The sequence below is a fragment of the Oncorhynchus clarkii genome, chromosome 9 (genome assembly GCF_045791955.1).
Source record: "Oncorhynchus clarkii lewisi isolate Uvic-CL-2024 chromosome 9, UVic_Ocla_1.0, whole genome shotgun sequence".
Taxonomy (NCBI): Eukaryota; Metazoa; Chordata; class Actinopteri; order Salmoniformes; family Salmonidae; genus Oncorhynchus; species Oncorhynchus clarkii.
Window position 1 is genome coordinate 68,598,406 of NC_092155.1, and position 20,091 is coordinate 68,618,496.

The window sequence follows — 20,091 nt, forward strand, 5'->3', positions numbered from 1 at the left end:
CCTCCTGAGGTTGAAGAGGCGCTGTTGCACCTTCTTCACCACACTGTCTGTGTGGGTGGACCATTTCAGTTTGTCAGTGATGTGTACGCCGAGGAACTTGAAGCTTTCCACCTTCTCCTCTTTGGTCCCATCAATGTGGATAGGGGGGTGCTCCCTCTGCTATTTCCTGAAGTCCTCTCCTAATATTGTTGACCGCCAAAATAAAGGAAACACTTGAATAAATTAGGGATACAACGTATATTGAAAGCAGGTGCTTCCACACAGCTGTGGTTCCAGAGTTAATTAAGCAAGTAACATCCCATCATGCTTAGAGTCATGTACAAAAATACCCAGTTGTCCATTATTTGGGCTACCATGGCTAGAAGAAGAGATCTCAGTGACTTTGAAAGAGGGGTCTCAAAGTAGCATAGGGGGTTTAAAAGGTGTGTATGTGTGTGTGTGTGTGTGTGTGTGTGTGTGTGTGTGTGTGTGTGTGTGTGTGTGTGTGTGTGTGTGTGTGTGTGTTAAATCACTTTATTTATTTGATACGTGCCGAATACAGCAAGTGTAGACTTTACCGTGAAATGCTTACTTACAAGCCCTTAACCAACAGTGCAGTTCAAGAAGAAAATATTTACCAAGTAGACTAAAATAAAAAGTAATAATAAAAAGTAACACAATAAGAATAACATAACAGGGCATACAGGGGGCACCGGTACTGAGTCAATGTGTGGGGGTACAGGTTAGTTGAGGTAATCTGTACATGTAGGTGGGGGCGAAATGACTATGCATAGGTAACAAACAAACAGCGAGTAGCAGCAGTGTACAAAAGGGAGGGGGTCAATGTAAATTGTCCAGTGGCGATTTTATGAACTGTTCAGCAGTCTTATGGCTTTGGGGTAGAAGCTGTTGAGGAGCCTTTTGGTCCTAGACTTGGCACTCCGGTACCGCTTGCCATGTGGTAGCAGAGAAACTATAACTTGGGTGACTGGAGTCTCTGACAATTTTATGGGCCTTCCTCTGACACCTGTTATTAAATCGGTCCTGGATGGCAGGATGCTTGGTGATGTACTAGGCCGTTCGCACTACCCTCTGTAGTGCCTTACGGTCAGATGCCGAGCAGTTGCCATACCAGGCGGTGATACAACTGGTCAGGATGCTCTCGATGGTGCAGCTGTAGAAGGAGGATCTGGGGACCCATACCAAATATTTTCAGTCTCCTGAGGGGGTAAAGGTTTTGTCGTGCCCTCTTCACGACTGTCTTGGTATGTTTGGACCATGATAGTTAGTTAGTGATGTGGACATCAAGGAACTTGAAACTCTCGACCCGCTCCACTACAGCCCTGTCGATGTTAATGGGGGCCTGTTCGGCACCCCTTTTCCTGTAGTCCACGATCAGTTCCTTTGTCTTGCTCACATTGAGGGAGAGGTTGTTGTCCTGGCACCACACTGCCAATTCTCTGACCTCCTCCCTATAGGTTGTCTCATTGTTGTCGGTGATCAGGCCTACCACTGTTGTGTCGTCAGCAAACTTAATAATGATGTTGGAGTCGTGTTTGGCCACACAGTCGTCGGTGAACAGGGAATACAGGAGGGGACTAAGTACACACCCCTGAGGGGCCCCAGTGTTGAGGATCAGCGTGGCAGACGTGTTGTTGCCTACTCTTACCACCTGGGGGAGGCCCATCAGGAAGTCCAGGATCCATTTGCAGAGGGAGGTGCTTTGTCCCAGAGTCCTTAGCTTAGCGATGAGCTTCGTGGGCACTATGGTGTTGAACGCTGAGCTGTTGTCATTGAACAGCATTCTCACATAGGTGTTCCTTTTGTCCAGGTGAGAAAGGGCAGTGTGGAGTGCAATTGAGATTGCGTCATCTGTGGATCTGTTGGGGCGGTATGCGAATTGGATTGGGTCTAGGGTGTCCGGGAGGATGCTGTTGATGTGAGCCATGACCAGCCTTTCAAAGCTACTGATGTGAGTGACATGGGGTATTACAGACTCAGTCACGTTATCTAGAACAGCTGGTGTCATCTATAACAGCTGGTGCTCTCGTGCATCCTTCAGTGTTGCTTTCCTCGAAGCGAGCATAAAAGGCATTTAGCTTGTCTGGTAGGTGTGTGTGTGTGTGTGTGCGGGTGTGTCAGTCACCAGATCTCAACCCAATTGAACACTTATGGGACATCCTGGAGTGGCGCCTGAGCATCCCTCCAGTAGAGTTGACCTTCTGTCTTATATAACTATACCAAACATAACATATCATACTAATTTCATTGTCCTGGACTTACTATAACTATGTTCCGTCTAGTCTATGAGACCAGTCTGAAATACAGATACAGGTGGAGGGAAAGAGGAAGACAACCAGACAATACAGAGAAGTGTTTACACTGATGTTAAAGCTCATTAGAGAAGTATCAGTGTCTCCCTCTGCCATTTCTCCCCATGATGACTAGGACCTCAAGTGTTTTCAGCTGCATCCGTGCGTTATTGATTTGTATGACGTATTAAAAGTTAGCCTAGAGTCTAGGCTGAAAGAATATATATGATAGGATTACCAGGAAATAGAGACATTGATCGGGTCAAGAAGAAGAAGCAGGGTTTACGTTACAGCTAAAGAGAGGATTCGAGGGTGGCAGGCAGCCTAGTGGTTAGAGCGTTGAGCCAGTAACCGAAGGGTCACTGGTTTGAATCCCCGAGCCGACAAGGTGACAAATCTGTCGCTGTGCCTTTGAGCAAGGCACTGAACCCTAATTGGTCCTGTAAGTCACTCTGGATAAGAGTGTCTGCTTAATGACTCAAATGTTAAATGATACATCAGGCTACACATCGTAAACAGACATTTTAGCCAATATTTCACATGATGGACTGAGGCTTTTTACCCAGCAAGCATTAAATTGCATTCAAATATGTAAATAATTTGTGCATTGCCAGGAATCCTAAATACACCCGTCCTTTCCAATGAAAAACCTATGGCTCTGGTCTTTCTATTCCAGCCCAGAAGGTGGCGATAAGGCACTCACAGTTCGCTACCAACCGCCATTACACTCCACTGAAGAAGAACAAGGAAAAGCGGAAGTCCTGTGGTATGTGCGTAGCAAATAAATAACATTTTTCACAGGTATTTGCAAGCTAATACATGTTACGCTGGTGTGGAATTTGTAATGTTACTTTTGCCACATACACATATTAATTAATGACACTAACGACTTAGCCTCTAATAAAGGCCTTTGTCGACAGCATGCTAGCTACTGTTAGCCAGCTATTAACGTTAAAGCAGAAATCATCAATTAAAACAATAACAAAGCTGAGAAATGTAACCACTCTAAAAATCTGAGATATAGCTATGAATGCAATGACTGACCATCCCATATATCAAACTTAGGCTAAATAGTGTTTACATTTACTCCTGTTTACAAACATTTGGGTAAAACATGCTTAGATTTGGGGTTCTGATGGGGTACGACTAATCTCAAGAATCAACGTCACTCTTGACAGCAGTTGTAAATACAAATGTACATTTGTTTATTTAAAAATGTAGCAAAAGCAAACCTGTGGGAAAACTTACCATAAAGAGTGTGCGTGTGACCGACCACGTCTCCCCTCCCTCCCAGATACCAGATACAGCTCGGTCAGTGGTCTTCCTCCTCCAGTCCAGATTGAGGAGATTGCTACCTGTCTTCCTGTCTGTCAGTATGTCATCCAGGAGAGAACAGAGTTCCAGGTCTCTCCTATTTGGCTTGCTGCTTGTGCTGCTCTGTGAGGTGTTCTCGTTTGCACATGCAAGCAAGGTATGTTCATTGACTGGGCCATACTCACTGGTGTACAGTGTGCATTTCTGATGATGCTCACACAAATCATTAGCCTGGTCCCAGATCTGTTTGTGCTGTCTGCGGTCATTGTCAGTTGGCAAGACAGCACAAACAGATCTAGGACCACACTCTTATAAAAAAGGGTTCTTCGGCCATCCCCATAGGTTGTTTAGCAACTATGTGGCAAAACAGACAGGGTTGGCATAGATTGTTGGCAACATGTTAAATATATTTATTATATATATTTTGACCCACATTTCGAATGTTTATTGAAAACATAAATAAGTTTACACACAATGTGCGTTTGTTGTCTCTCAAGTACATTGTTACAGTTGTTGGTTAGCTAGCTAGGGGATTTTTGCCATATTAGCATAGACCTCAAAACAAGACTTGGTATCAAGAACAAGATAAAACGAGTTGAAACGAGCAACCTACGATTCCCACATGGCAGCTTCTTGTCATTGTTGCTAGTAATCTGACCATCCAGAATCACAGCAACACACGGACTTCTGCCTGATTGCAGCACATCGTTTTCGGGACTTTGTTAGCTAACCCATCTATAGGATAACCCTTTTCGGTTTCAGGTAGAACCCTCTGTGGAAAAGGTTCTACATGGAACCCAAAATGATTTTTTACCTGGAACCAATAAGGGTTCTTCAAAGGGTTCTCCTATGGGGATAGCCAAAGAACCCTTTTAGGTTCTAGTTATCATATTTTTTTCTGAGAGTACAGGCTAACAAATCACTGTGTTGAAGACCCCCATGACGATAATGTTATTCTCTATGTTCACAGAGTTTTGAAGACGTGCGCTGCAAGTGTATCTGTCCACCCTACAGGAACATCACCGGACACATCTACAGCAGGAATGTCTCCCAGAAAGATTGGTGAGAAATGTTCTATCACATAGGCCCTATGCACATCATGCAGAACTCCCATCTGGTCTAACTCAGTCACTCATCTTTGTTCACTCCTGTTGTCTTTCACAGTACATTTAACTAGTTCTGTCATGAAGCTGTGGATTTAAGGATCCCCCACGCTCACAATTTGCTGATCGATGTCTTAGTTCAATGTAGTTCTGGAAAGAATGAATTAAGGTGTCAGGCTTACATCTTGGACTAACATGGAGGCAGTAGACTAATAATAAGAGACTAGTTATTTATAATGTGTGTACCTTTGTCTGTGCTCAGTAACTGCCTCCATGTAGTGGAGCCCATGCCAGTGCCAGGCCATGATGTGGAGGCCTACTGTCTACTGTGTGAGTGCAAGTATGAGGAACGCAGCAGCAACACCATCAAGGTACTACTGACCCTTTACAATGACACACAAAAGTTGATTTCAACTGATATTACCCTGTCAAAAGTGACCCGTTTTAATGCTGAAGAGACTATGGTGTAGGGAAGGAGTATGATATTCAACAAGTTACATCATTAGTAAAGCAACAGATTGACTGGCTATCCATACAGTAGTCAGTCCCCTCAGTGTTTATTTATTTAGCATATGATACTATCACATCCTTCAGCCCTACTGACTTACTCAGCCTCTGAGTGCCAGAGAGGAAAAGGCACAGCTTCGCGACAGGCATGCTTGCAGCTTTACAACAATGGAAACGGCTTGTCTATAGCCCATTCAAAACAAATGGCCCAAATTACTGGAGATACCTTTTTTCATTCTGTGCCGGATTTGTCCGCATTTTAAATAATTTCACAAACCATGTTGCGGGCTGTTTTAAACTAATCCCAGGACACAAATTATTGGTTTGATAACAAACAACCTTGTTCAGTCGTGTTTTAGATTATATTTTGCCCAATATGAACTGAATGGTGAATTATGTATTGTGTAATTTTGAAGTCACTTTTATTGTAGATAAGAATAGATGTTTTTGAACACTTCTACATTAATGTGGATGACACCATGACTACGGATAATAATGAATGAATCGTGAAAATGATGATCATACCCCCCAAAATCATGACTAAAGATCATACATTACCCCTTAAGAAATGCTAATTTCTCACTGATAACAATCATACTTTTGGGGGGTATGATATTTGTGTCCTCTAACTTTCTCATTCGTCATTATTCACAATTCATTCATGATTATTCCTTACCATGGTAGCATCCGTATTGATGATGTAGTGTTCAGAAACATCTATTCTTATTTACAATAAAAGTGACTCCAAAATGACAGAATACATTATTCATCATTCAGTTCTTATTGGACAAAACATAATCCGAAACACAAACAAAACAAACTATATATGCATCCAACAAGTTTGTAGTGTCACAAGCTTGATGTAGTCATCGCGTGCTAGGAATATGGGTCCGAATACGAAACTTTTGACTACTTTAATAAACTATAAGTGAATTTGTCCAAATAATTGACTTCTTTAAATGGAGGAGTAGATGCAAAAAGTGCTTTCATTTCTGAACAGTAAAACAGATACAGATGTAGGATCTGTATTTGACCAGTATTGTCGTAGCAAAATAATCGTGCAGCAACAGGATTTTAACCTTTACTCCATAATGTGCTTGTTCGGTGATTAAACTATTAGCTAGACAATAGTAGGCTTCATGAAAGTGCAGTACTGTTAATATAACTGTGGGTTAGTGTGGGGATTCAGTGAATTTATGTGGCATAGGAAAATTCTCAGCAACAAAAGTGATCCTACATCTGTATGTATGAAAATACCCTCAAATAAAAGGTGACATTCTGTATTGTTGCCTAATATGAAACATTTGATCTCGAATCCAAAATGCTGCAGTATAGTGTCAAATGTAAAACATGTAGCTTCTCTGTCCAAATAAATTAGATAACCAGACTGAGACCATTGTTCAGAAATGCAAGTTTTTATTTAGGGCTTAATGTTCATCAGTAAAATTAATTAGAATTTCATTAAGGTATGTGATGGCCTAATGTTGTACATTATGACTGGTTTACTGGTAACTGATGTTGTACATTATGGCTGGTTTACTGGTAACTGTAAGTGTAGTAGAAGGTTCCACTACTCAGACCGCAGGTTACGCTGTGACTGCCAAGCTGGAGGTTAGTGGTGCAGGTTCCCAGGTGGTCATCGAAGTTTAGGTCCTTGTCCCAGATCTCAAACTTGAGGGAAGCACCGGAAGGCACATTCAGAAAGTTGAATACAGCACTCCAGGATGGGTTTTGAGTATCCTTGTGCCAGTCTGTCATGCCACCGGATTTGCCACCACACCAAACCTTGACGTAGGGGTCAGGGTAATTACCAGCAGGGTCCCCTCGAAGGCCGCTGGCATGAAGGCCGGACACCCTGACATTTGCACCATGGACGCCAACCAGCATACAGAGAAACAGCAGTCCCAGAGAGAGGGAGGCCATGGCTTTCAGTAGGGGAAAGAAAACTAAGAGAGGGAAAAAATAGAAGGGAGGGGTTCAAATACATTTGCATGTCAACAGGATGACAAAATATAGCTTAGTCAAGCCACATGAGAGTCAGAAAGAACCTGAGTCGGGCCTCCCGGGTGGCGCAGTGGTTAAGGGCGCTGTACTGCAGCGCCAGCTGTGCCACCAGAGACTCTGGGTTCGCGCCCAGGCCCTGTCGCAACCGGACGCGACCGGGAGGTCCGTGGGGCGACGCACAATTGGCCCAGCGTCGTCCGGGTTAGGGAGGGCTTGGCCGGTAGGGATATCCTTGACTCATCGCGCACCAGCGACTCCTGTGGCGGGCCGGGCACAGTGCACGCTAACCAAGGTTGCCAGGTGCATGGTGTTTCCTCCGACACATTGGTGCGGCTGGCTTCCGGGTTGGATGCGCGCTGTGTTAAGAAGCAGTGCGGCTTGGTTGGGTTGTGTATCGGAGGACGCATGACTTTCAACCTTTGTCTCTCCCGAGCCCGTACGGGAGTTGTAGCGATGAGACAAGATAGTAGCTACTAACAATTGGATACCACGAAATTGGGGAGAAAAAAGGCAAAAAAATAAATTAAAGCAACTTAGCACCTTAAAACACTAACTTCAGAGAGAAGAGGAGATACATCACTAACAGTCTTCAGAGAGAAGAGGAGATACAACACTAACAGTCTTCAGAGAGAAGAGGAGATACAACACTTAACAGTCTTCAGAGAGAAGAGGAGATACAACACTAACAGTCTTCAGAGAGAAGAGGAGATACATCATTAACAGTCTTCAGAGAGAAGAGGAGATACAACACTAACAGTCTTCAGAGAGAAGAGGAGATACAACACTAACAGTCTTCAGAGAGAAGAGGAGATACAACACTAACAGTCTTCAGAGAGAAGAGGAGATACAACACTAACAGTCTTCAGAGAGAAGAGGAGATACAACACTAACAAACAGTCTTCAGAGAGAAGAGGAGATACATCATTAACAGTCTTCAGAGAAGAGGAGATACAACACTAACAGTCTTCAGAGAAGAGGAGATAAAACACTAACTCCCTTCAGAGAAGAGGAGATACATCACTAACCGTCTTCAGAGAGAAGAGGACAGTGCCTTGCGAAAGTATTCGGCCCCCTTGAACTTTGCGACCTTTTGCCACATTTCAGGCTTCAAACATAAAGATATAAAACTGTATTTTTTTGCGAAGAATCAACAACAAGTGGGACACAATCATGAAGTGGAACGACATTTATTGGATATTTCCAACTTTTTTAACAAATCAAAAACTGAAAAATTGGGCGTGCAAAATTATTCAGCCCCTTTACTTTCAGTGCAGCAAACTCTCTCCAGAAGTTCAGTGAGGATCTCTGAATGATCCAATGTTGACCTAAATGACTAATGATGATAAATACAATCCACCTGTGTGTAATCAAGTCTCCGTATAAATGCACCTGCACTTTGATAGTCTCAGAGGTCCGTTAAAAGCGCAGAGAGCATCATGAAGAACAAGGAACACACCAGGCAGGTCCGAGATACTATTGTGAAGAAGTTTAAAGCCGGATTTGGATACAAAAAGATTTCCCAAGCTTTAAACATCCCAAGGAGCACTGTGCAAGCGATAATATTGAAATGGAAGGAGTATCAGACCACTGCAAATCTACCAAGACCTGGCCGTCCCTCTAAACTTTCAGCTCATACAAGGAGAAGACTGATCAGAGATGCAGCCAAGAGGCCCATGATCACTCTGGATGAACTGCAGAGATCTACAGCTGAGGTGGGAGACTCTGTCCATAGGACAACAACCAGTCGTATATTGCACAAATCTGGCCTTTATGGAAGACTGACAAGAATAAATTTCTTAAAGATATCCATAAAAAGTGTTGTTTAAAGTTTGCCACAAGCCACCTGGGAGACACACCAAACATGTGGAAGAAGGTGCTCTGGTCAGATGAAACCAAAATTGAACTTTTTGGCAACAATGCAAAACGTTATGTTTGGCGTAAAAGCAACACAGCTCATCACCCTGAACACACCATCCCCACTGTCAAACATGGTGGTGGCAGCATCATGGTTTGGGCCTGCTTTTCTTCAGCAGGGACAGGGAAGATGGATACAATTGATGGGAAGATGGATGGAGCCAAATACAGGACCATTCTGGAAGAAAACCTGATGGAGTCTGCAAAAGACCTGAGACTGGGACGGAGATTTGTCTTCCAACAAGACAATGATCCAAAACATAAAGCAAAATCTACAAAGGAATGGTTCAAAAATAAACATATCCAGGTGTTAGAATGGCCAAGTCAAAGTCCAGACCTGAATCCAATCGAGAATCTGTGGAAAGAACTGAAAACTGCTGTTCACAAATGCTCTCCATCCAACCTCACTGAGCTTGAGCTGTTTTGCAAGGAGGAATGGGAAAAAATTGCAGTCTCTTGATGTGCAAAACTGATAGAGACATACCCCAAGCGACTTACAGCTGTAATCGCAGCAAAAGGTGGCGCTACAAAGTATTAACTTAAGGGGGCTGAATAATTTTGCACGCCCAATTTTTCAGTTTTTGATTTGTTAAAAAAGTTGGAAATATCCAATAAATGTCGTTCCACTTCATGATTGTGTCCCACTTGTTGTTGATTCTTCACAAAAAAATACAGTTTTATATCTTTATGTTTGAAGCCTGAAATGTGGCAAAAGGTCGCAAAGTTCAAGGGGGCCGAATACTTTCGCAAGGCACTGTACATCACTAACAGTCTTCAGAGAGAAGAGGAGATACATCACTAACAGTCTTCAGAGAAGAGGAGATACAACACTAACAGTCTTCAGAGAGAAGAGATACAACACTAACAGTCTTCAGAGAGAAGAGGAGATACAACACTAACAGTCTTCAGAGAGAAGAGGAGATACAACACTAACAGTCTTCAGAGAAGAGGAGATACAACACTAACAAACAGTCTTCAGAGAGAAGAGGAGATACAACACTAACAGTCTTCAGAGAAGAGGAGATACAACACTAACAAACAGTCTTCAGAGAGAAGAGGAGATACAACACTAACAGTCTTCAGAGAGAAGAGATACAACACTAACAGTCTTCAGAGAGAAGAGGAGATACAACACTAACAGTCTTCAGAGAGAAGAGGAGATACAACACTAACAGTCTTCAGAGAAGAGGAGATACAACACTAACAAACAGTCTTCAGAGAGAAGAGGAGATACAACACTAACAGTCTTCAGAGAAGAGGAGATACAACACTAACAAACAGTCTTCAGAGAGAAGAGGAGATACAACACTAACAGTCTTCAGAGAGAAGAGATACAACACTAACAAACAGTCTTCAGAGAGAAGAGGAGATACAACACTAACAAACAGTCTTCAGAGAGAAGAGGAGATACAACACTAACAGTCTTCAGAGAGAAGAGGAGATACAACACTAACAGTCTTCAGAGAGAAGAGGAGATACAACACTAACAGTCTTCAGAGAGAAGAGGAGATACAACACTAACAGTCTTCAGAGAGAAGAGGAGATACAACACTAACAGTCTTCAGAGAGAAGAGGAGATACAACACTAACAGTCTTCAGAGAGAAGAGGAGATACAACACTAACAGTCTTCAGAGAGAAGAGATACAACACTAACAGTCTTCAGAGAAGAGGAAAAAATACAAATTAAGTCAGAAAATGAAAGGACAAACATTGTTAATTATCAAGGAAATAATTTTGTTAGTGGTACAATATGCAAAATGCTATGCTGTACACGTGTTACAGGACTCATTAAAACTATATAAAGATGAGACTGGACTAGATCTTACCTGTGCTATGTAGAGTCTGTAGACGATGGTCTGTATCTCAGGGGAACCAACCGCTGATGGTTTTTCTGTGCCCAATCGCTGTTTATAAATACTTCATCGGGCTTCTCCAATTCACCCCCAACAAACAGTATGCCCCCAAAGATAACCCACAGGTGGTCTGTTCTCAGGGATTCCTCAACCAATGAGAGCACATGGAGGCAGCAGCACCTACAGTACAAGTGTTACATTTTAACCTTTAATGCTGATTAAATGATGGCCAGACTTTTGACCAATATGGCAATACCAAGTGTCAAACAGAACTTGGCATCATCTCAGGGTTGTTGGCATCATCTCAGGGTTGTTGGCATCATCTCAGGGTTGTTGGCATCATCTCAGGGTTGTTGGCATCATCTCAGTTACCACCTGCTCTGCGCCACGTGCAGCACAGGGTCAGCTACAGAGCAGCACCTGTGGAGCAGGGTTAAGTGGTCTGCTCAAGGACCCACTGAGTTGGTGGCACCTGTTTTCGACAAACATCATCACTGTATAATGTATATATAAACTTATATTCTGTTGTGTATTCGACTCTGAACAAAAAAATAACCAGAACATGTAAAGTGTGGGTCAAATGTTTCATGTGGTGAAATAAAATATCCCAGAAATGTCAAATTCTATGCACAAATGTGTTTACATCCCTGTTAGTGACTATTTCTCCTTTGCCAAGACAATCCAGCCACCTGACAGGTGTGGCATATTAAACAGCATGGTCATTACACAGGTACACCTTGTGCTGGGGACATTAAAAGGCCACTCTAAAATGTGCAGTTTTGTCACACAGCTCAATGTCACCGATATTTTGAGGGAGCATGCAATTGGCACGCTGACTGCAGGAATGTCCACCATTGCAGTTGCCAGAGAATTGAATGTTCATTTCTCTACCATATGCCGCCTCCAATGCAGTTTTAGAGAATTTGACAGTACGTCCAACTGGCCTCACAACCGCAGACCACGTGTACATTTTCTGGCAACAGCTCTGGTGGCCAATTCCACGCCCCCTCAAAACTTGAGACATCTGTGGCATTGTGTTGTGTGACAAAACGGCACATTCGTTTTTAGAGGGGCCTTTTTATTGAACAAGGTGCACCTGTGTAATGATCATGCATTTTAATTAGCTTCTTCATATGCCATACTTGTCAGGTGGATGTATTATCTTGGCCAAGGAGAAATGCTCACTAACAGGGATGTAAACACGTTTGTGCCCAATGTGGAACATTTCTGGAAACTTATATTTAAACTCTTGAAACATGGGACTAACATTTCACATGTTGCGTTTATATTTTTGTTCAGTGTGTAAATAAAAATTAATATATGAAATAGCCCTCTCCTCCAACAGACACATATCAACATCGGGCCTTCATGAAATTGCTGCAAAGAAACCACTACTAAAGGACACCAATAATAAGAAGAGACTTGCTTGGGCCAAGAAACACGAGCAATGGACATTAGAATGGTGTCAATCTGTTCTTTGGTCTGATGAGTCCAAATTTGAGATTTTTTGTTCCAACCGCCATGTCTTTGTGAGAGTGTGAACGGATGATCTCCGCATTTGTGGTTCCCACCATGAAGCATGGAGGAGGAGGTATGGGGGTGCTTTGCTGGTGACACTGTCAGGGATTTATTTCAAATTCAGGGCACACTTGACCAGCATGGCTACCACAGCATTCTACAGCGATACACCATCCCATCTGGTTTGTGCTTAGTGGGACCATAATTTGTTGTTCAACAGGACAATGACCCAACAAACCTCCAGGCTGTATAAGGGCTGTTTGACCAAGGAGAGTGATGGGGTGCTGCATCAGATGACCTGGCCTCCACAATCAACCGACCTCAACTCAATTGAGATGGTTTGGGATGAGTTGGACCGCAGAGTGAAGGAAAAGCCAACGAGTGCTCAGCATGTTGGAACTCCTTCAAAACTGTTGGAAAAGCATTCCAGGTGAAGCTGGTTGAGAGAATGCCAAGAGTGTGCAAAGCTGTCATCAAGGCAAAGGGTTGCTACTTTGAAGAATCTCAAATCTAAAATATATTTTGTAGAAATAGTAAAAATAAAGAAAAACCTTTGAATTAGTAGGTGTGTCCAAACTTTTGATTGGTACTGTACATAGTGAGTCACCCAGCCCGTATCTCCCAGCCCTAAGCAGAAGGCACCTGTTTTCGACAAATATAATAATTTATCATAAATTTATACATTAACATCTATTCTATTCTTCAGTTTTTTATTCAAAAAATGTCAATTCTTTTTTACATACAAGACTATGTGTCTGTATTTGCAAATAAACTGAATAGTAATATTATTTCTAATATATAAATAACAAATAACATATGAAATATCCCTCTCCTGCTTTTTAGATACATCCTTCCTTTCCTGTCTTTGTACCCCTGCATGTTTAACTTGTCAAATGTTTGCCTTAGCATGTCAGAAAGCAGCCAAAGGCTTTGTCTGCTAAACTTTAATCCAAGCTACATTTATTTTCCATCCCAGGTGACGATCATCATCTACCTGTCAGTGGTGGGCTCTCTGCTACTCTACATGTTGTTCCTGCTACTGGTTGAACCTCTCATCCGTAAACATGACCCCTACATCCAACCCCTTCACAACGAGGACGACTCTGAGGTATATAAACAGATATACAGTGCCTTCGGAAAGTATTCAGACCCCTTGACCTCTTACACATTTTGTTATGTTACAGCCTAATTCTGAAATGGATTAAACAAAAACAATCCTCATTAATCTACACACAATACCCCATAATCATCATTTTTGCAAATGTATTAAAAATAAAAAACAGGAATACCTTATTTACATAAGTATTCAGACCCTTTGCTATGAGACTCGAAATTGAGCTCAAGTGCCTCCTGTTTCCATTGATCATCCTAGAGATGTTTCTACAACTTGATTGGAGTCCACCTGTGGTAAATTCAATTGATTGGACATGATTTGGAAAGGCACACACCTGTCTATTTAAGGTCCCACAGTTGACAGTGCATGTCAGACCAAAAACCAAGCCATGAGGTCGAAGGAATTGTCCGTAGAGCTCTGAGACTCTATTGTGTCGAGGCACAGATCTGGGGAAGGGTACCCAAAAAATATCTGCAGCATTGAAGGTCCCCAAGAACACAGTGGCCTCCATCATTCTTAAATGGAAGAAGGATGGAACCACCAAGACTCTTCCTAGAGCTGGTCGCCCGGCCAAACTGAGCAATCGACGGAGAAGAGCCTTGGTCAGAGAGGTGACCAAGAACCCGATGGTCACTCTGACAGAGATCTAGAGTTCCTCTGATGAGATGGGAGAACCTTCCAGATGGACAACCATCTCTGTAGCACTCCATCGATCAGGTAGAGTGATAGAGTTTATGGTTGAGTGGCCAGACGGAAGCCACTACTCAGTAAAAGGCACATGACAGCCCGCTTGGAGTTTGTCAATGGTCACCTAAAGACTCTTAAGATCATGAGAAACACCATTCTCTGGTCTGATGAAACCAATATTGAACTCTTTGGTCTGAATGCCAAGTGTCACGCCTGGAAGAAACCTGGTACCATCCCTACGGTGAAGCATGGTGGTGGCAGCATCATGTTGTAGGGATGTTTTTCAGCGGCAGGGACTAGAAGACTAGTCAGGATCAAGGCAAAGATGAACGGAGCAAATTATAGAGAGATCCTTGATGAGAACCTGCTCAAGAGCGTTTAGGACCTCAGACTGGGGCAAAGGTTCACCTTCCAACAGGACAACGACCCTAAGCACACAGCCAAGGCAACACAGGAGTGGCTTCGGGACACGTCTCTGAATGTCCTTGAGTGGCCCAGCCAGAGCCCAGACTTGGAGAGGCCTGAAAATATCTGTGGATCAACCCTCCTCATCCAACCTGACAGCGCTTGAGAGGATCTGCAGAGAAGAATGGAAGAAACTCCCCAAACTCCCCAAATGCGCTCACCTTGTCTTGTTTTTGGCGGATTCAGTTCATTTGCATGGCAAATTAATATTTGTGTCATTCTCAAAACTTTTTGCCAAGACTGTAAATGTGATAGTTTTTCAATTTCTTTAATAAATTAGTAAAAATTTCTTAACCTGTTTTTGCTTTGTCATTATGGGGTATTGTGTGTGGATTGATGAGGATTTAAAAAAAATCCATTTTAGAATAAGGCTGTAATGTAACAAAATGTCAAGCGGTCTGAATACTTTCCGAAGGCACTGTACACCACACATAGGAAACAAACTCGGGAAGATATGGTCTCTGCTTCTTAACATCTGCAACGCAATGTTACGTCTGTCGGGAGGCTGTGGGATGTGAGGCTTATGGAACAATTCTACTGGTTTGCTGGTTTCTACTTCACTGATTTAACAGGTGTGTGTAACGTCCTGTACACTCTCTCTGTCTGTCTGTCTCTCCTCTCTATGTCCTCTCTGTGTCTCTCTCTGTCTCGCTCTGTCTCTCCCCTTCGACCCCTCCCATACAGGACATGCGGCCGCAGCCTGAGTGTGCTGCTGCTGCCCAGGGAGGCAGGGGTAACACGGTACTGGAACGGGTAGAGGGAGCCCAGCAGCGCTGGAAAAAACAGGTCCAGGAACAGCGCAAGACTGTCTTTGACCGACACAAGATGCTTAGTTAAACCTCAATGGCTGACTTCAGATCAGAGGCTAGAGTCACCTCCCAAGCTTCGTCCACATCTGCTGCTGTTGTATTGTCACTAGCTAGCTACATGTTGTTCTTCAGGATTTCAATCCCTTTGCCATTTCAATACAGTCCCTGCACATTTAGGATTGTTAATAAGCGTTATGGTAATTCTGTTTGGAACGATCGCTGGCCCAATTGTCCTTTGTTTCCGAAAATGGTGGTTGCTGTCATGAGAATATAGATGTGTATCAAAATGAGGAGTATAGCCAAACAGCAAAGTGGAAGTTGTGGTTGCATCATCATCTCTGCATCATCTGCATGGAAAGATAAAACAGGAAATGGAACTGGATATATTACAATCACTTTATCCAAAATAAGCTTTGAAAAAGTAGGACTGATTCAGAATATTTTTAACATGCTTAAGCACATTTTACAAATAATTTTCAATCCTCATTGTAGCATTGTTGTATTGTGAAGCTAACTCAGCGCACCGGATACTTTAGGTAGGCTGAATGCTTGTGAATGATAGGCTCACTGTAAATAGGCTGCCGGTATGTAATTGGTTACTTTAATTATTAGCTGGTGCCAAGCCAAGTTCATTCCTTAGTTTAAGCACTATTTATCTTCAGAACCACTTGTGGTTCATTTTGCACTTCCTGATGATATCCTTTGCACTTAAAGACACAAGAAAGGAAAATGTATTGCTTTATTTAGCCATGTAATGATGATTGATAGTTTGGCTGGCTTTGAAAAATGTGTTGTTTGATAGGCTGTCTCTACCTGGAGTGGACACAGATGAGTGAAACCTCTGAGGATGCTAAATGTGAATAGCTTAGCTTGTAACGGTCATTGTAATGTAGTAATTTACTTTAGAGTCACTGGAATGCCAAATGTCTTTGTATGATTCCAGAGTGGAATATTGCAGTCAGTGGATTGCCTCACATTCCATTAACTAGCACTGACTGAGGCTCTGTGCTGTGTGTGTGGAGGGGGGACATTTCCAATCACATTCTGAGGTGAAGTTATGCTAGCCTGCTTTACCTCAAACACACACACATTGAGAATTGATGAAAAGGTCTATTTAATTAATGTTTTAGCTGACGTATTTTAATGCAGATGTACTCTTAATTGACATTATTTTGAATGTAATTATCAAAAGGAATATGGTAGGGCCTGTATGTTGATGTTAAAGACATATCAACTGATATCTGTGTTTTGATATAGGCTAGGATTTTATTACATTGTTTATTTTAGTTGGACTCTGTTCTGAGATCTTGCAATGTTGAAAGAATGTCTGTGTAATTGCCTACACCATGCTTGGAAAACAGTAAAAATGGACCTTGGTTGAGCTTATTTTTATCCTGTTGGAGTTATTTGGTGAAATCAGTATAACATAGTTTGATTGCTTATGTATTTATAGACGATGTTAAACCCCTTGTTGTCGCTTGAGTTACCTGCTGTCATATCCCTCATCTTCAGAGGTGCCTGTATGACTCATGACCACTAGATGGCCACACAGCACATTATGATGTGGAAATGGATGTGGTCCTATGTTAGGTAAAGTATTAACTGGGCCTGCGCAGAAGATGAAACTACCAACGGGACATTCAAAACGGTAATATCTTATGCTTCACAAGGTCGTGGCTGAACGACAACACTATCAACATACAGCTAGCTGGTTATACAATGTTCCAGCAGGATAGAACAGCGGCTTCTGGTAAGACAAGGGGCGGCAGACTATGTATTTTTGTAAATAACAGCTGGTGCACGATATCTACGGAAGTCTCGAGCTATTGCTCACCTGAGGTAGACCACACTATCTACCTAGAGAGTTTTCATCTGTATTTTTCATAGCTGTTTACATACCACCACAGATTGAGGCTGGCACTAAGATCTCATTGAATGAGCTGTATTCCGCCATAAGCAAACAAGAAAACGCTCATCCAGAGGCGGCGCTCCTAGTAGCCGGTGACTTTAATGCAGGGAAACTTAAATCTGTAAACTGCACGAACCCTGGCTAACAAGTTGAATCAGCAATGCACCAATTGGCTTAATTATTTATGTGCTAAATACCTCAATTAATCACACATAATTATATATATATACACAGGATAGATCATACATCGATTACTAATCATGACATGAAAAATCCCTAGTGGACTAACCCGATATGATGCTGGTTACACAAAGGAAGGGGGTTGGGTTTGATTGAAGGAACGGGAAGACTGAGGACCTTGAGAAGCTATGCTACCATAAATACAGACTTATGCATTCTAATAACCGCCCATTCGGAAAAGGAACATGCAAGATATATATTTACTCTGAGTTGCGCTTCGATAGATGGATCGAAGATGGAAGACTGGTTTGCCCAGCAGAGATCGCCATTGTCCTTTGAAGAATCTTTCTGGTCGTATTGTTGTAGAGCGGATACGTTGTAGTACCCTGTCGTTCTTAGGAGATTGTCCTTTCCTAGGCCACGTACGTTTACAGCTGCAGCTGATAACTCGACGTCTAGGATGTATCACTTCTTCTTTAGTGAATAATAGTTCAAAGTTCATACCAAGTTGCCATAATCAGCTCGTGCTGTATTCTGGCTGGTCTGGTAGAAATTCACCATTTCAGTGTGGTGATCGTCACCTCCACGTGATCTGGTCTTATGTAAATTTTGTAATGACAATAACGACAAAACCTCCTAGCATTGAAAACTTAGATGAGCTACTGAGGATGGTAGCTGACTATAGCCACACCTACATATCTGTCATATATTTAATCTGAGCCTAGAGGAAAGTATTTGTCTTCAGGCCTGGAGGGAAGACAGTCATTCTGCGACCCAAGAGTGTTCAAGCAGCCTTTACTGGTTCTAACAGTAGACCTATCAGCTTACTGCCAAATCTGAGAAAACTGTTGGAAAGAATTGTGTTTGACCAAATACAATGCTATTTCTCGGTAAACAAATTAACAACATACTTTCAGCATGCTTATAGAGATGAAAGAAATAAATTGATAAGATTGTAGGAGCTGTGCTGTTAGATTTCAGTGCAGCCGTTGACATCATTTGACCATGACCTATTATTGAGAAAACATATGTTATGTCTTTCAACCTCAGCTCTGAATTCACGATATGGCAATCTATCTAATAAAACTCAGAGGGTTTTCTTTAATAGAAGCTCCTCTAATGTCAAACATGTAAAGTGTGGTGTACTGCAAGGCAGCGCTCTAGGCCCTCTACTCTTTCCTATTTTTACCAGTGACCTGCCACTGGCATTAAACAAAGAATGTGTGTCCATGTATCCTGATGACTCAACCATACACACATCAGCAACCACAGCTAATGAAGTCACTGAAACCCATAAGAGTTTTGGAATGGGTGACCAGTGAAAAAATGGTTCTAAGCATCTCTAAAACTAAGAGCATTGCATTTGGTACAAATCATTCTCTAAGTTCTAGGCCTTAGCTGAATCTGGTATTTAATGGTGTGTGTGTTGAACAAGTTGAGGAGAATAAATTACTTTGTGTTACCTTAGATTGTAAACTGTCATGGTCAAAACATATAGATTCAATGGTTGTAAAGATGGGGAGAGTTCTGTCCTTAATAAAGACGTTCTCTGCTTTTTGACACCACACTCCAAAAAGCAAGTCCTGCAGGCTCTAGTTTTATTTTATCTTGATTATTGTCCAGTCGTGTGGTCGAGTGCTGCAAGGAAAGACCTAGTTAAGCAGCAGCTGGCCTCGAACAGAGCGGCACGTCTTGCTCTTCATTGTAAGCAGAGGGACAATATAAATGCTATGCATGCCAGTCTCTCTTTGCTAAGAGTTGAGGAGAGACTGACTACATCAATTCTACTTTTTATTAGAAACATTGTGTTGAAAATTCCAAATTGTTTGCATAGTCAACTTAAACACTGCTCTGACACAGACACAGACCCCACCTGGAATGCACCAGGGGTCTTTTCACAGTCCTCAAATAGCGTACAGTATTATATAGAGCCATTATTGCATGGAACTCCCTTCTCATATTGCTCAAATGAAGAGCAAACCTGGTTTCAAAAAGCTGATAACGTAACAGCGCATGGCACAACGCCTCTCCCCAATTTGACAAAAATAGTTTGTGTGTGTGTATGCTACGTGTCTTTGTTTAAATGTATGTAGTTCTGTCCTCCAGCTGTTCTTGTCTATTAATGTTCTGTATTATGTCATGTTTTGTGTGGACCCCAGGAAGAGCAGCTGCTGCTTTCACAACATCTAATGGGGACCCTAATTAAATATCTCCCCCAAAAATCTATAATATCGTGAGATATCAATAAAAACTAAGAAATATCATGAGTAAGTGGACCTAGTCAGTCCACCGGAGTAGTCATTTCTGGAGTGCATCTCAGGACAACAGATGAGTTCGCTTGAATTGTGCTGAACAATATAACATATGCTGCAGAATAACATGACAAGTGTCATGCTGCTGCTACAACTCAACCGGAACACAC

General features: G+C 42.3%; 1 protein-coding gene across 6 annotated transcripts; it reads left to right on the plus strand.

Moving 5' to 3' along the window:
- The first annotated feature begins 2,973 nt into the window (after positions 1-2,973).
- On the plus strand, positions 2,974-16,966 carry LOC139416859 (proton-transporting V-type ATPase complex assembly regulator TMEM9-like). Of its 6 annotated transcripts, none has more exons than XM_071165998.1 (6): positions 2,974-3,057; positions 3,586-3,762; positions 4,576-4,667; positions 4,971-5,079; positions 13,482-13,613; positions 15,456-16,966. In XM_071165998.1, the coding sequence occupies exons 2-6, from the start codon at positions 3,667-3,669 to the stop codon at positions 15,606-15,608; spliced, it is 582 nt and encodes a 193-aa protein (XP_071022099.1). In that variant the 5' UTR covers positions 2,974-3,057; positions 3,586-3,666; the 3' UTR covers positions 15,609-16,966. The 6 variants fall into 6 exon arrangements, with proteins under 6 accessions (XP_071022099.1, XP_071022102.1, XP_071022100.1 ...); XM_071166001.1 differs by having other exon boundaries at positions 2,979-3,057; positions 3,593-3,762; XM_071165999.1 differs by having other exon boundaries at positions 3,018-3,092.
- The last annotated feature ends 3,125 nt before the right edge of the window (positions 16,967-20,091 follow it).